General features: G+C 44.1%; 1 protein-coding gene across 1 annotated transcript in view; it reads right to left on the bottom strand.

Annotated features, from left to right (window-relative positions):
- Nucleotides 1-17500, bottom strand: part of LOC143299917 (atrial natriuretic peptide receptor 1-like) — a 561408-nt gene that overhangs the window by 148959 nt on the left and 394949 nt on the right. Inside the window, exon 4 of the mRNA XM_076613452.1 lies at nucleotides 645-756. Coding sequence (XP_076469567.1) covers nucleotides 645-756 — 112 coding nt within the window. The remainder of the gene's footprint in view (nucleotides 1-644; nucleotides 757-17500) is intronic.

Raw genomic sequence — 17500 nt, 5'->3', positions numbered from 1 at the left:
TGACAAAAAGAAGCTCCACTCTCACGATCGAAGTACCGAAAGGAGATTGGTTGTAATGTCATGATGTCCGTGCTTGTGGAGAAGAGAGAGAAAACAAAATTCGCTCTTGGGGAAAAAAAAAAGGGGGAGGGTGGGGTGGGGGTTGGGGCTGGGGGGCGGTGGGGGTGGGAGAGCGGACTATGGAAGAAAGACAAGTCTTGTGTTTGCGCGTGGAAGGAACAGAGGTGAGGTGGAGGAAGAGGAGGAGGAGGAGAGAGAGACAGACAGAGACAGAGAGAGAGAGAGAGAGAGAGAGAGAGAGGAGAATGCAAATATAAAGAGATAGACAGATAGATAAGATAGATAGATAGATAGAGAGAGAGAGAGAGAGAGAGAGAGAGGAGAGAGAGATAGCGAGAGAGACGGACAGACAGCCAGACTGACAGATACAGAGACAAGCAAACACAGATAAACAAACAGACCGACAATACAGACATAGAGAGACCCCACTCCCCCTTCCTCCACTCCACGGGAGATATGTCAGGAGAATTATAAAAAAAAAGAAAAAAAAAAGAGAATAGAAAGGAAAAAACCCACAAACACCCCCCCAAAAAAAAACACCAAAAACAAAACAAAACAAACAAAAAACCCAACAAGATCCTGACCTGGTGAAGAGATCGATGTTGAAGAAGACGTACTCCCCATTGTCGAAGTTGAGCTCGTGGGCCTTGATCATGATCTCTCTCACCGAGTCCGGGGAGGCACACAGTACCACGACTGCAACACACAACACAACACACACAACATACAACACACCGCCTGTCTTTAACACACACACTTCGCTACATATTATAGTTACCCATTCATTTTCTTGAATTGATAACTGTGTATTCGTTTCTCGTCTGTCTATGGCATTAATTAGCAATTTGTTTGGGCTTCATTTAAAAAAAATTTTCTTATCATCCGATGGTAGTTCATGACTAGTACTATTTACTACTACTACTACCTTTATTAATGTACGTACGTATGTATGTAACCACGTTATAATCTTGCATGAAGTCAAAGGAAAAAAAAAAGGAGAAAATAAGGAAAACAATGTAAAGAAAGAAAGGAAGATAGGTAGAGAGAAAACAACAACAGAGAAAGCAATGAATGCAGGGAAAAAAAGAGAAAAGAAAGTATGAAGGGAATAGATACGAAGGGAAGAAAAGAGGAAAGTTAAAAAGTAAGAAATAATTGATACTGATATGATAAGGGGTGTGCATGCTGGGTAACTCTGCTCTTGTCTCCATAACCGACCGAACGCTGACATGGATTACAGGATCTTTAACGTGCGCATTTTGATCTTCTGCGCGCGTGTACACACACGAAGGGGGTTCAGGCACAAGCAGGTCTGCACATGTATTGACCTGAGAGATCGGAAAAAATCTCCACCCTTTACCCCACCAGGCGCCGTTACCGAGATTCGAACCCGGGACCCTCAGACTGAAAGCCCAACACTGATTTGATGAATGGAGAATGAAAGAAGACCAGCGAAAAGAACAATAATAAAAACAAAAGAAAGGAAAAAAAAACAAACAAAACAAACAAACAAAAACAAGTAAAGATACAAGGCAGAAAAAAATCAGAAAGGAAAAAAGAAAACCATTAAACGTGAAAAAAAAACCCACAAAAAAGCAAAAAACAACAACAACAACAACAAAAACAAACAAAAACAAAGCCAAACAAAACCACACACAAAAAAAAACAACCACCCCCAAAACAAAGAAACAAACAAAAACCCCCCAAAAAACTGCCACTCTATTCATGAAATCAATGTTGCTGGACAAGGGGAACAACCACGAGAGCACCGCCACTGAGACACACAGAGAAACAGCATTCGCGGAACTATTGTAGAAACAGAAACGTGGGGACCACACCACACCACACCACACCACATCACGCCACACCACACCACACCACACCGCACCACACCACATCACGCCACGCCACGCCACACCACACCACACCGCACCACACCACATCACACCACACCGCACCACACTACATCACACCACACCATGCCACACCGCACCACACCACACCGCACCACACGACACAACACCGCACCACACACCGCATCACACCACACCATACCATGCCACACCACACCACACCGCACCACACACCGCATCACACCACGCCACACCACACCGCACCGCACCACGCCACATCACACCACACCACACCGCACCGCACCACGCCACATCACACCACACCACACCGCACCGCACCGCACCACGCCACATCACACCACACCACACCGCACCGCACCACGCCACATCACACCACACCACACCACACCCGCACCACGCCACATCACACCACACCCACACCGCACCACGCCACATCACACCACACCGCACCGCACCGCACCACGCCACATCACATCACACCACACCACACGCACCACGCCACATCACACCACACCACACCGCACCACGCCACATCACACCACACCCACACCGCACCGCACCGCACCACGCCACATCACACCACACCGCACCGCACCACGCCACACCACAACCACACCACACCGCACCGCACCACGCCACATCACACCACACCACACCGCACGCACCGCACCACGCCACATCACACCACACCACACCGCACCGCACCGCACCGCACCACGCCACACCACACCACACCGCACCGCACCACGCCACATCACACCACACCACACCGCACCGCACCGCACCACGCCACACCAGACAGACAGAGACAGAAAGAAAGAGGAGGGGGGGGGGGAGAAGGGGGAGAGAGAGAGAGACAGAGACAGAAAATGAGAGAGACAGAGAACAACTATTGTAACTCTGTGACTGGCCGTTTCCATCCATCCATCCATCCATCCTGTCCCACGCCCCCCCCCCCCATCCCCCTTCAACCTGTACAACAATTCTGTTCTTCCACTGACTTTCTCTCTCTCTCTCTCCTCTCTCTCTCTCTCTTTTTTTCGTTTAGGATGAAGCACAAGCTCAACGCTCTCTGTTATAAAAGCATCAAGGAAATTGCTGCATCCTATCCATTCTCTGGGGAATGTCTTAAAACCTCCGCACCCAATCTCGCTCTTCTTTCTCATCAGCCGTGGACCCCTCCCCCTCCCACCCCCCACCCCCCACACACACACCCACACCCCCCTACACACACACACACACACACACGATTCAAACATCCCACTGTTAGGCCGTTGCACTGTCTCTGTCTTCAGAGCCAACACCCCACTTTTCTCTTCAGTCTAAACGTTTGTGGTCAATCACTTTAAGCCATTAATGTGTTTCCAAGCTAACAGGTCTTTTCGTTTGTGAAGTGTGGGACGCTTTTATCAAATTATTTATCTATTCATTTTTTTTTAACCTGTAAATGCACATGCTTATTTGAGAGGGTCCAGACACTGCTGTATGAATATAGTTATATTAAGCAAGCATGACATAATATAATAATCCGCCTTTGTATTAATTCATTCTATTACGTAGTATCATATTTCCATTCTGTGTACAGTATGAAAAAAAAAATGAAAAAAAGTTTGGGATAGTTTCAAATGAAGAGGTTCTTTTAGACTTATGTCTGGAAGCATTACTTTGCTTCCAGGGGAAAGCTGGAAAAAGCTGGGAATGCCTTGCACCTGACAGGACAGTTCTGTGGGGGTAGGGCTGCATGATAAATTACATCGTCGGAACAGAACAGAGGTTTTACGACAGATCACTAAACTATAAAATGAAAGGTTCTTCGTTTTTAAAGAAACATCATCACAGGCTCTGTTATGCTGGAGACGATATGCGAACGAACATGAAAGATAAATTGTGGATTCACGACTAGGAATCAGAAGCTAGTTGTTGTTTTTTTGTTTTGTTTTTTGTTTGTTTGTATTTTTGTTTTTTGTGTTTGTCTCCTTTACGATTTTTGTTTCACACTGAAGAAGCCAGTTTTAGTTGTTTTTTTTCTCATTTTTTTCAATGTATGTCCCCTTCATGAATTTGTTTTTGAAGAAGCCAGTTTAACTTTCTTTTTGAAGAAGAAGCTAGTTTCACTTTAAAAAATTTTTAAAAATATTTTTATGCAACCTTATAATGTGGATAGGAGATGGAGTGGGTGTTGGGGTGTGTTGAAGGAAAACATGCAAAAAGCAACAACAACAACATACATACAAAACCTTATTTGTGTACTCGCTCAATCTTCAGAACGTGCGTGCGTGCATGTGTGTGTGTGTGTGTGTGTGTGAAACAAACAAACAAAAAAGCCCAACAGAGCGGTGTTTGTGAAGTCCCAGGATCACCCATCATGTTGGCCACACACACAAAAAAAATGCACAGTGCACGTGCTGCTCGGAAAGCCTCATGAATACATACATACATACATACATACATGGAGGGAGCCACACAGTCAGCCCACAGGAAGCCTTCCATACATAACAAGACAAGGGAAAAAAAACGAAACAAAAGCCAAGAGCGAGTTGACAAAACACACTCCATCTCCCCGCCCGCCCTTCTGTTATGTCGTGTCCCGAAAGACTGGGGGACTGGGAGAGAGAGGGAGAGAGAGAGGGTGAGGGAGAGTGAGAAAGAGAGAGAGGGGGAGAGTGAGACACAGAGAGAGAGGGGGAGAGAGAGAGAGAGAGCGAGAGGTAGAGAGAGCGAGTGAGAGGGGAGAGCGAGAGAGAGGTAGAGAGAGCGAGAGAGAGGGAGAGAGAGAACTCAGAACTCAAAGCGTTTTTATTCAAGCATGAAGATTTTAGGCATTGCCTATTCTTCCAATCTGTCCTTGCTAATCTACATCTATTACAAATAGCACACACATAAATGAAAGGAAAAGGTTTTCATGCAGAAGGGTATACATAATGAAGAAAACACTCCCCGCCCCCCTCCCCCCCCACACACACACACACAAGAGAGAGAGAGAGAACACACACACACACACACACACACACACACACAAGAAAAAGAAAAAGAAAAAAGAGATGGACATTCAGAAACGAACAGGCAGACACAGACAGGGACACACACACACACACACACACACACGCACACACACACATACACACAGAGACAGGCAGACAGACAGAGAAAGAAAGAGACAGAGACAGACAAACATACGAAAAAATAAAGTGTATGAGGGTGAAAGCGTAAGCACTTTTTTTTTGCATCCAGTTATCGAGAATAAATTGAACAGGGGGCATGATGAATAATCGTTAAGAAAGAAAAGGAAAGAAGAAGAAGAAGAAGAAGAAGAAGAAGAAGAAGAAGAAGTTATGAATTATGGTTATATGCATATATATTCATATTTCCTGCACTGCGAAAATGTAAGGTCAAAGAGAGAGAAAGAGACACACACACACACACACACACACACACACACACAGAGGGGGGGGGGGAGGGAAGACGAATTTCACATCAATGAACTTCGCCATATCTTATCTGCCCCACATCCCTGCAACCTGATGATAATCAGCCGTTCCCGTGAGTCTCTAAATGGTATTCACCATGCACATTTATTTTCTTCCAGATAGATTTGATTAATTCTTCCCTCGCTGCCCAGCAGAAAAGGAAAAAAAAAACCGCGAGGGTGGGGGAGGGGGGGGGTGGAGGGCCGAGGGGGAACAAATAGAAAGACAGAGAGAAAGAAAGAAAGACAGAGAGAGAAAGAAAGAGAGAGAGAGAGAGAGAGAGAGAGAGAGAGAGAGAGAGAGAGGGAGAGAGGGAGAGAAAGAAAGAGAGACAGACAGACAGAGAGAGAGAGAGAGAGGTTTTTATCGATGACTTTCAATCATGTTTGGTTTCTCACAACAACCCCCCCCCCCCCACCACGCTCCTCCCCCCCAAAAAAAACAACAACAACAACAACAAACAAACACAAAAAACAGAAAAACAAAAAAAACAAAACAAAAAACAAAACAAACAAACAAACAAACAAAAAAAACACACACCAAAAAACACCACAAAACAACGACAAAAACCAACCAAACAAACAACAAAATATCCCCCCCCCAACCCCTTCCCCCCAAAAAAACAAAAACAAAACAAAACAACCCGAACAGCAACAACAAAACAACACACACACACACACAAAAGAAAACAACAACAACAAAACACACACACACAAAACAGAGTTCTTCCAAAAATGGAATTCAGCATTCCTGTGAGTTTTCAGCTTGTTCTCTGAACAAATCATTTTAATTATTTCTCCGTTTGTTTTCCAGATCTCCACTCACAGACGTGTACGCACGCATTCGGGCATTCACACACACACAAACACACACATTCACAAACACCACACACACACACACACACACACACACGCACACACACACACACACACAAACACGCAGACAAATGCACGCCTGGACACAAAAGCGCATTACGTTCAAATAAACCCACGTTTAAGCATTTATATGAAAGCGCACATTCGGATGCACTGACACACACACACACACACACACACACACACACACACACACACGGTCTCTCTCTCTCTCTCCATGTCTGTCTCTGCCTCGCTCTCTAGGCACGGAAGCCAGATGATGTGTGTGATGAACGAGGAATACAAACAAATTGTATTTTTCTATAAGAAAAAAAGGACAAACAAACACAATAGCCACCCCCCCCCCCCCTCCACAGCCCCCCCACGCCCCCCCTCTCCCGCAAAAACAACAACACAAAAAAAAACCACACCAAAAAAAAACTGCAAATAACAAACAAACAAACAAACAAACAAACAAGGACAACAACAACAACAAAAAACAAAACAAACCCAACCAAACCGACAAGAAAGAAAAAAACAAAGAAAGAAAGAAAAAAGAGATCCATCGTGGAAATGAATAAGAACAGGGGGTGGGGGGAAGTTATGTGAAGGCGATGGTTTTGTTGGAACGATTTTTTATTTTCCCTCGTGCACACTTGTCCAAACATGCACGCATTCACATCCGAAACAAAACAAAACACACACACACACACACACACACACACACACACACACACACACACACACACAGATGAAGGGGACTGTCGGAGAAAAGAAAAGAAATTGAAACACAAGGGGACAGTATGTTAGAATGAATGAAAGAAAGACAGAAAGAAAAGGAAGAAAGAAAGACAGAAAGAAAGAAAGAAAGGCAGAAAAGAAACAAAGAAAGACAGAAAGAAAGAAAAGAAGGAAAGAAAAGAAAGACAGAAAGAAAGAAAAGACAGAAAGAAAGAAAAGGAAAGAAAAGAAAGAAAGAGTCTGTTTGTTTGTTGTTTTTTTGTTTGTTTGTTTTTGTTGTTTTGTTGTTTTTTTTGGTTTGTTTTTTTTGCTGCTGGTTGTTTCACTGTCTTTGTCATTTTGGTCTGTGCTCTCATTATTATCGGTGTCTTTTCTTTTTTTGTTTTTTTGTTTTTGTACTGTTCTCTTTTTCTCTTCTTTCTTTCTTTCTTTTTCATTTTTTCTTTCTGTCTTTCTTTTCTTTCTTTCTTTCTAACACCAACACCCCCCATACAAACATCCAAGCTTCCATTATCTCCACCCCACCCCACACACACCCCACACGTACACACACACACACACACACACACACACACACACACACGCCACGTACACACACGCACACACACACACTCCCCTCCACTCCCCGAGTCCCGAAGTATGGATCATCCCTGTCGAAGCACGAATGTGAAGAGGGGGAGGGGGGGGGGCAGATTGGGGGATGGGGGGGGGGGATTCCTTTCAGAATGCCACTACCGTGGTCTGAAGCTGCGTGTGGAGAAGGATGTCATCCCCTTCCACCGTTCATCCCCCGACCCTACCCCCTCCCCCCCTCACAAGGTCCTTGTACACCTTTGCTACGTCAGCAACATGACGGGGGGTGGGGGGGAATGGATGGGTGATTGGGGGGGTTAGAGATGGAGAGAGGGAGTGAGAGAGGGAGAGGGAGGAGGAGGAGGAGGAGGAGGAGGAGAGAGAGAGAGCGGGAGAGAGAGGGGAGAAGGACTGAGAGATAGGGAGAGAGGACGTCATCTCCCCCCCCCCCCCCCACCCCCCCGTCCCCCAACCCCGCCCCCAGGTCCCTGTACAGCTTTGTCACGTCAGCGATATGACGGGAGGAAAGGGGAGAGAGAGGGAGGGAATATAGATATAGAAATAAATATATATGTATGTATATATATATATATATATATATATATATATATATATGAATAGAGAGAGAGGAGGGAAGAGAGACAGAGAGGCAGAGAAAGAGTGAGAGAGGGGGATAGAGAATGGGAGTGAGAGAGAGAGAGAGAGGAGAGAGAGAAGGAGAGAGCGAGAGAGGCAGAGACATGGACAGAGAGAGGCACAGAGAGAGTGAGAGAGGGGGATACAGATTAAGAGAGATGGAGAGAGAGGGGGAGGGAAAGAGAGGGAGAGAGAGAGAGGAGAGAGAAAGAGGGAGTCAAGAGTCAAGAGGTGACGCCTGGAATCTTGTCCGGCACTGACCGGCCGCTCTCCTTGAACCTGATCAGTGTGTGTGTGTGTGTGTGTGTGTGTGTGTGTGTGTGTGTGTGTGTGTGTGTGTGTGTGTGTGTGTGTGTGTGTGTGTGTGTGTGTGTGTGTGTGTGTGTGTATGTGTGTGTGTGTGTGTCTGTCTCTGTGTGTGTGTGTGTGTGTGTGTGTGTGTGTGTGTGTGTGTGTGTGTGTGTGTGTGTGTCTGTGTGTGTGTGTGTGTGTGTGTGTGTGTGTGTGTGTGTGTCTGTCTGTCTCTGTGTGTGTGTGTGTGTGTGTGTGTGTCTGTCTGTGTGTGTGTGTGTGTGTGTGTGTGTGTGTGTCTGTGTCTGTGTGTGTGTGTGTGTGTGTGTGAGAGAGAGAGAGAGAGAGAGACAGAGACAGAGACAGAGAGACAGAGAGAGTGGAGGGGAGGGAGGGACAGGACGAACACTATGCAAAACAACAGCGGCTCTCCGACAGCAAGCTCTGTTACCGCCTGCCCGATGGCAACGTCCTCTTCATCACTAATCTTCTTTCTGCATCTGAACTCTTTCTGACCCCCCCCACCCCCCCGCCCACACACACACCCATCCTCTCTAACCACACGTACAAACACCGTGCATACACACACACACACACACACACGCATACACAATGACCCCCCCTCCACACACACACGGACCTCCCACCGAAGGAAACCCCTCAAGCACACACAATACACACGTATTTTACTCCACTTAACATCCACACCATAATCAACGGAAAGAGTCACACGAACAAAGCGCAAAACAGCAGCAGCAACAACAACAATAACAAAAAAAAAATCCAGCAAGAAACAGTTCCACTAATCACCCCCCCCCCTCCTCCCTTTTCTCCCCCAGAGAAACCACCATAAGTTCTAGCACAGTCTGAACCGTTTCCGCAAGGACTCGAGGTTGCTAGCAGCAACAAGGAGGGCTGGATGAAGTCCGTCAACTATATCTTGCTCCGGGAATTACCGCTGGTCTGACCACACCTCCACTCGCTCCTGAGGACAGCTACTCGTGGGCAACGTCAGGCTCTCAACAGAAACGACAAAACCTCGATTCTCTCCCCCACCCCCTACCTCCTGCCTTAGCTCCCTTATCTTTTGTTATTTCCCTTTGACAGGCTTTTTTTTTTCGTTCTTTATTCCCCCCTCTCTTTTTTTTTTATACCGGATGTTTGTTGTTTAGAGATTAAAAACAAAACAAAAAGGGTATTGTAGTGTGATTTATGAGGAAAAAGAAACAAACAAACATTAATGTCCGTGTTCAAAATGAAATCTCTCCATCTTTTCTGTCTACGGGTGAAGCAATATTGAAAAACAAAAACAAAAAGAAATGAAGTATCGAAGAATGAAAATAAAAGGGAAAATGCATACATGATACATGAGTGTGTTATAACGATTCTGCTCACCCATGCAAACAATTGCACACACACACACACACACACACACACTGTAAACAGACCAAAAAAAAAAAAAAAATGAAAGAAAAGGAAAAAAATGAAACAGCCATGAATACAGAAACAGAAAAAAAATGATAGAAGAGAGAGAGAGAGAGAGAGAGGGAGGGAGGAAGAAAGGAAGGAAGGAAGGAAGGAAAAGAAGACGAAAGATAACAACAGCACTGGGTATCTTCTTTTCTTTTTCTCGCTCTGAGCATGGCAAGCTAACGGTTACACCAAAGATAACTTATAAGAAGCACTAGCAAACAGCAACAGCTGAAACGATTAACTCTTCGCAAGGTACCATGACAACCAACACGCAAAAAATCAGTGTGGCTCTCTTCCCCCCCCCCCCCCCACACACACATACAACACCATTACAATCTTCATCTTTCCAAAGTGTGACTTTTTCCTTCACACACTCACACCACCCCCCATCTCTCACCCCTTTGCCGTCTTCTTTCCAATCAGCACCAACTCTTTCGATCTCCCGAAGTCCACACTTCTGCAGACAGGAGGGGGGGGGGTCATTTCCTGTCTTGAAGGGGAAGACTTGGACGGGAATGAGAGGGGGGTGGATTCTTTCTAGCACCTTTCCCCCAGTCTGCAGAAGTGTGTGTAGAGAGAGAGAGAGAGATTCCCAACCACCTTGACCTCCCGTGACCCCCACCAATGGCTGCCTGAGGTCACAGGATCACATGACCTGTCACCGGCCGTGTTCAGCCTCCTCTTGTTCTTTCGCGTACCACCCCCCTCCTCCGTTCAACGCCCCCCCTCCCCCCCCGAGGCCCCTCCCCCGTCCCCCACCAACCATTTCGGCGTGGACGTTGAGGTTTTATCCTGGGATCAAGGGTAATTTCGGTTCCGCGGTTTTTTTCTCTCCCTTGACGACGTTGTAAACTAGTAGGAAAAGAGGATATGTCGTTCATATCCATCGCTGACGCATTGCGGGGTTAGCCAACGAAAGAAGATAGCACGTTCCGTGAAGAGATAGATAACTAGTTTGTTGTCCCACTTTGCTATATGGTTGGGGTGAAGGACAGTGCCAGAAGCAGCAGTAGTGCTTGGCTTGTGCTTTCCGGTGAACTTTTATGTGTTAGTGACGAGAGAATCTCACGCTTTTACAAAATACTAAAATGATCAAAAACAAAGATTTGTGGATGAAAAAAAACAAACAAACCCAACAACATTGTCATGTCACGCTTCTTAGCTGTTGCTGTACGTGTCTGCGGCATTGATTGATTGATTGATATGAATACTTATCCTCGGTCGAAGACCAAGCTCTAAGCGCTTTACAAACACGGAGTCATTTACACAACAGGCTGCCTACCTGGGTAGAGCCAACTGACGGCTGCCATTGGGCGCTCATCATTCGTTTCCTGTGTCATTCAATCAGATTTCAGGTACGCACACCTACACACTCAAACATGTAACATTCAATAGTTTACGTGTATGACCTTTTTGTTTCTTTACCCCGTCATGTAGGCAGCCATACTCCGTTTTTCGGGGGTGTGCATGCTGGCTATGTTCTTGTTTCCATAAGCCACCGAACGCTGACATGGATTACAGGATCTTTAACGTGCGTGTTTGATCTTCTGCGTGCGTATACACACGAAGGGGGTTTAGGCACTGGCAGGTCTGCACATGTGTTGACCTGGGAGATCGGAAAAAAAATCTTCACCCTTTACCCACCGGGCGCCACCGAGATTCGAACCCGGGACCCTCATATTGAAAGTCCAACGCTTTAACCATTCGGCTATTGCGTTGTGCGCATGTCTTTATATACACATTCTGGTTCTTCCGAGTGTGATGGTGGGTTCGATCCCACTTAGTTCTGACCCCAACTCAAGTTGGCCTGTGGGCGGCGATTATCAAGATCGACCCAACACAGCAAACATGAACACAAACACGCAGACAAACACGCAGACAAGAAAGCACGCACGCACTCATACGAAAGGCGCGTCCACTGACACACCACGCGCGCACGCGAACGCACATACGCACGCGCGGGCGCGCACACATACATACCTGCGCGCGTACACAAAGCGGTTAATGAGAACGATGAAGATACAACAAAAACAAAACAACAAACAAATGATTATATAAAACAGAAAAAAAAAGAAAAAAAGAAAGTGACCGAAAATACAAGTCGCTTCTTAGACCAATGTATCTTTCTTTTTTTACTTCTCTCTCTCTCTCTCTCTCTCCCTCTCTCTCTTTGTCTTATTCATCGACTTTTTGTTTTTCTTACCCTTTTCTGCTTTCTGGATTGAACAATGAATCTTCAAAATGATAATGTTTATATTTCATTGTTAATTCTTTAAAAGTATATCAATCACCACGGCTGCTCAAAAACTCAAACTAAGAAAGAAAAAAAGAAAGAAAGAAAAAGAAAGAAAGAAAGAAAGAAAGAAAAGGAAACAACGACTGCAATGACTGTCATATAATATATGCAATTGGAAAACGTGTATTTCAACACAATTGCATCTGTGTTGTGTCCACCAGCAGGGCAAACGAAACAAACGAAAATGACCACATTCCTGAGCACGACGATTGAAGCTGTTAGCTTGTTGTTGCCCCGCTGTCTATAGTACACGGAGAACGGGAGATGAAGAGAGATAGGGAGAGAAAGAGGGTGAGAAGAGAGAGAGAGAGAGGGGGAGAAGAGAGAGAGAGGGGGGGGGGGAGAGAGAGAGGGAGAGACAGAGACACGGAGAACATGTCTACCGTAATAAAGTTTTGTTTGAACCAGAAAATAGGACGAATGACGAATAACAGGGTCGTTAACATGAAAGAAAAGAAAAAAAGAGAACACGGAGAGAGAGAAAGAGGGGGGTAGAGGGAGAGAGAGAGAGGGAGGGAGAGAGAGGGGAGAGGGAGGGAGGGGGAGACAGAGGGAGAGGGAGAGAGAGGGAGATGACGAGAGATAGGGAGAAAGAGGGTGAGGTAGAGAGAGAGAGAGAGGGAGAGACAGAGACAGAGAGAGACAGAGAAAGCAAAGGTTGCGGTGCGGTCAGTGCACAGGCACCACACTGGGCAAGGCAAGGCAAGGCGTCTACCCCCGACCCCCGTCTGATCGTCACGCAGAGAGGGGATGTGGGGGGGCTGAGGGGGTGGGGTGGGGGGACTGAAAGGACTGGACGTCATGAGAGCCACAGAAGCTGTCAGAAAGGTCTGCTGCCTCTCGATTGGTCGGTCCTCTGTGGCCGATCACTCAACACTTCTTTCCCCCTTCTCTCTCTCTCCGTTTCTCCTCTCTCCCCCTCTCTCTCTTAAATTACACGAGCAATCATATTTTCATATTTATGTATGTGGGCTTCGTTACGTCAAACTGTGTCTTAGTTACGTGTATATGGGGTCATGACCCTCACTGGAATACGACCTCGTTAATGTTGTTTTTTTTCTTTCTCTCTCTCTCCTTTCCCATCTTTTCTCTCCTCTCTACGCCCTCTCTCTCCTTCCCCTCTCTCTGCCCCGCCTCCTCCTCTCTCTATCCCTTCACAAGCAGAAGCTGAGATATAAAAAGGGGGAAAATAATAACCGAAAAAACAACATCAACAACAACAAAAAACAACAACAACAACAAAAAAACAGTGATGGAACTGAGGAGTGGGATGGTTGTTGGTGATGGAGATGATGGATGGGGAGAGAGAGAGAGAGAGAGAGAGAGAGAGAGAGAGAGAGAGAGAGAGAGAGAGAGAGAGAGAGAGAGAGCGAGAGAGAGAAAGAGAGAGAAAGCGAGAGAGAAAGAGAGATAGAAAGAGTGAGAGATAGAAAGAGAGAGAAAGAGAGAAAGAGAGAGAGAGAAAGAGCGAGAGAGAGAGAGAAAGACAGAAAGCGAGAGAGAGAGAGAGAGAGCGAGAGCGACAGACACACACACACACACACACACACACACACACACACACACACACACACACACAGAAACAGAGAAAGAGAGAGACAGGGAGATGAGTAGAAAGAAGATGGAAATGGGAAGAAAAAGAGAAAGGGAGAGAGAGAAAAAAGAAAGAGAGACAGACAGAGAGATGGGGAGAAAGAAGAGAGGGAAGCGAGAAAAGAGAGAGAGAGAGAGGGAGAGAGAACGAACGAACGAACGAAGTTTTTTATTGAGGGAAGTGGAATAAGCATACATGTGCTTTTTTTTCATCCAGCCCTCAGGGCAAATGGAAAATGAAAATGAATCAAAACATCCACAAAGTAGCAAAGAGATGAAGAAATAAAGACATGACATTCACATTCACATTTAAACATCTACATAATAAACATGTACATCTACATAATCATGATATAAACATCATCATATCATGAAGGGAAAAGATCAAACCATGCACCCCCCCCCCCCCCAAAAAAAAAAAAAAAAAAAAAAAAACAAACAAACAAAAAAACCCACAACAAACAAACAAAAAAAAAGAACAAAAAAAAGAACAAGAAAACAAAAAAAAAAACAAAAAAACCAAAAAAAAACACACCCCACACAGCCCCTCCCAAGCCTCCCCCCCCCCTGCCCCCCCCCCCCCCCCCCCCCCCCCAAAAAAAAAAAAAAAAAAAGTATTCAGGACACTGATTGTGGTTGTATATCATTAAGTAGTGCGATAGCGGTTAGACATACAATTAAACTATATATGCGTATTCAATAAGATAAAGTCAAGTTAAGTAGGATTGTTGACATAATTGTCCATAAGGCGTGTATGGTAATGTTTTTTGAATTCTTGAATGCTTTTCTGAACATTAAGATTGGATGAAATATTGTTCCATAAACAGCCTCCTGAATAAATGAGACTGGATTTAAACAGATCTACTCTTGGAATGGGGATCTTAATCTTGTTGGTCTGGCGGACTAGCGTGGTGGGAAATCTATCTCTCAAAGATGGAGCATAATTAGACATGATTTTAAAAATAAAAACTGCTTTGTTGTATTCAAGTTTAAGCTTTAGGGGAATAATATCTAAATGTCTGTAGTCGTCAGCAGTCAGTGATGAAGATTTCAGAAGGATTAATTTAAGAGCTCGTCTATGCAGACTTAGTAAAGGTTTTAGTATATTATCGCTAGCTGAATCCCAGAGTGTTGACGCATAGTTAATATGTGATTCAATATAAGCAAAAAAGAATAATTTTCTACAATGCAAATCAAGAAAATGTTTAATTCTGGAAAGCTGATAAATCTTTTTGGATAGGGTTTTGCATAATGACATTATATGACTGGACCAAGATAAGTTGTTATCAATGGTGACTCCAAGAATTTTATGATTATCAACTTCTTCTATTGGATGACCATTAATGGAAAAGGGTGGAAGGTTGTGTGAAAAATTTTGGCGTTTCTGTCTGGTGGTGAGTATGAGACATTTCGTTTTTTTTGGATGGAGACGCATGTGATTTAAATTGGACCATCTAACTATATCATTAATGCTTTGTTGTAGAGCATAGTGCACTTTGTCTATTGTAGTGTGATTTGTATGTATTGTTGTATCGTCTGCAAACATCTCACATAATGCATTAATAAATAGAGGCAAATCATTTATATAAACAGAAAACAATATTGGACCAAGAATTGAACCTTGAGGAACTCCGTAATAGATAGACTGTAAAGAGGATTGAGATTCATTCATAGATACAATTTGTCTTCTGTCTGATAGAAATGAAGATATGAGGTCAAGTGTATTTCCAGAAAAGCCATATAATTTTAGTTTTTTCAAAAGAAGAGTGTGGTCTATCACATCAAATGCCTTCATAAAATCCACCATGAGAACACCAGTAATTTCATTATTGTTTATATTTGTGAGCCATTGTTCGACTAAGTTAGTGAGTGCTGTATGACAGGAGTGCTTGGACCTGAAACCAGACTGATTTGGATGAAATAATTTGTAGTGATTGAAGTGATTAAGGATATGTTTGTTAATGTGTTTTTCTAAAGGTTTTGACAATATTGATAAAATTGAAATTGGTCTGTAATTGGAAGGGTCTGTACGGTCTCCTGACTTAAAAATGGGTACTACTTTCGCGACTTTAAAAGATTTAGGAATTATCTTTTTTGTGATACATTGGTTATAGACATAAGTAAGTGTTTCGGCAATTATAGGAGCACAGAGTTTTAATATCTTTCCATCTATACCATCAATACCTTTCGAACCTGTTTGTTTTAAGTGGGAAAGAGCATAGTAAACTTCATGTACATCCATAAGAGGGATATCAAGGTGTGATGAAATATTTTTAGTGTTACAAAAGGTTTCGAGGATATCAAGTGAATTAAGGGATGACATGTTTGTTCCTACTGTTGAGTTCGCTACATTACAAAAATGTGTATTTAGGTTTTCTGCTGATATGTCGTTAGTTGTTGTGGATTGCGTGATATTATGTTTATTATTTAACTGATTTATGGCTTTCCAAATCAATTTATTATTGGATTTTGTGGAAATAAGTTCTTGAAAATAATTCTTTTTTTCTGAACGTTTCAAAGCATTTACAAGATTACGTTGTTTTCTGAATTCATCTTTCTTACCTTCTGAGAGAGACGAATCTCTTTCCTTAATCTTATCATCAATGGTTTTAGTCATCCACGGCTGTTTAGGATAGCTTTTGACACGTTTTGTTATGAATGGAGCATGTTTATCATATACATTAAGAAAATTGTGATACCAAACCTCCAGTGCTTCTTCAGGATTAGAGAACTGATAAACAGCTGACATACTGGAATGTATCAAGTTCTGTAGGAATAAATCCTTATCAAATTGTCTAAAATCTCTATGGCAAACGGTTTTATGTCTATTTGCAGGAATTTTTACACCTCGTTTGGACCATGTGAAACATATAGGGGAATGGTCACTGCAGCCAAACGTTGGGGAACATACTTCTGTAATGGAGTTTGTAGATGAAGCGTATATATGATCTATAAGTGTTTTTGACGTTGCAGTAACTCTCGTAGGTATGTCAATTAACTGCGTTAGGTGAAATGATTCATAAAGAGAGAGAGAGAGAGAGAGAGAGAGAGAGAGAGAGAGAGAGTGAGAGTGAGAGACAGAGAGAGAGAGAGACAGACAGACAGACAGAGAAGGGGGAATCACCGTGGTCGCATGGTACAACAAAACGCTGGCTGTGTCTGAAGCGTGAAATGAACAAGCAACGAACAAAGCGGTTACTGAACTCAACCTGCTCCTACACTACCAATAATACGCGGGTCACACAGCCTTCTTTCTCTCTCTCTCTCTCTCTCTCTCTCTCTCTCTCTCTCTCTTCCTTTCTCTCCTCCTCCTCCTCCAATGTCTACTTTCGTGTGAGGCGTCAGTTCAGTTTGCCTCTAGCTCTTCTTCTTTGAGATCCTTTATTCAATTCAAAAGGTACGGATGGACTAACGATTAGCACTCACTCGCCTGATTCGCGGTATGATAGGGAAAAGGCACATGTTTGAAATACAGACGTTGTTACATAGAGCAGAAGAAAATGGATAGAGTACAATTACGTAAATGTATGGTTGGGGATGGAGGTAGGGTGGGGGGGTGGGTGGGAGCAATACAGGAAATAAACACCGAATACTTCGTACACTTGGACAAATACCCCCCCCCCCCCCCAAAAAAAAAAGGCA

This window comes from Babylonia areolata, chromosome 25 (genome assembly GCF_041734735.1).
Source record: "Babylonia areolata isolate BAREFJ2019XMU chromosome 25, ASM4173473v1, whole genome shotgun sequence".
NCBI classification, from domain to species: Eukaryota; Metazoa; Mollusca; class Gastropoda; order Neogastropoda; family Buccinidae; genus Babylonia; species Babylonia areolata.
This window is presented reverse-complemented; position numbering and strand designations above follow the sequence as displayed.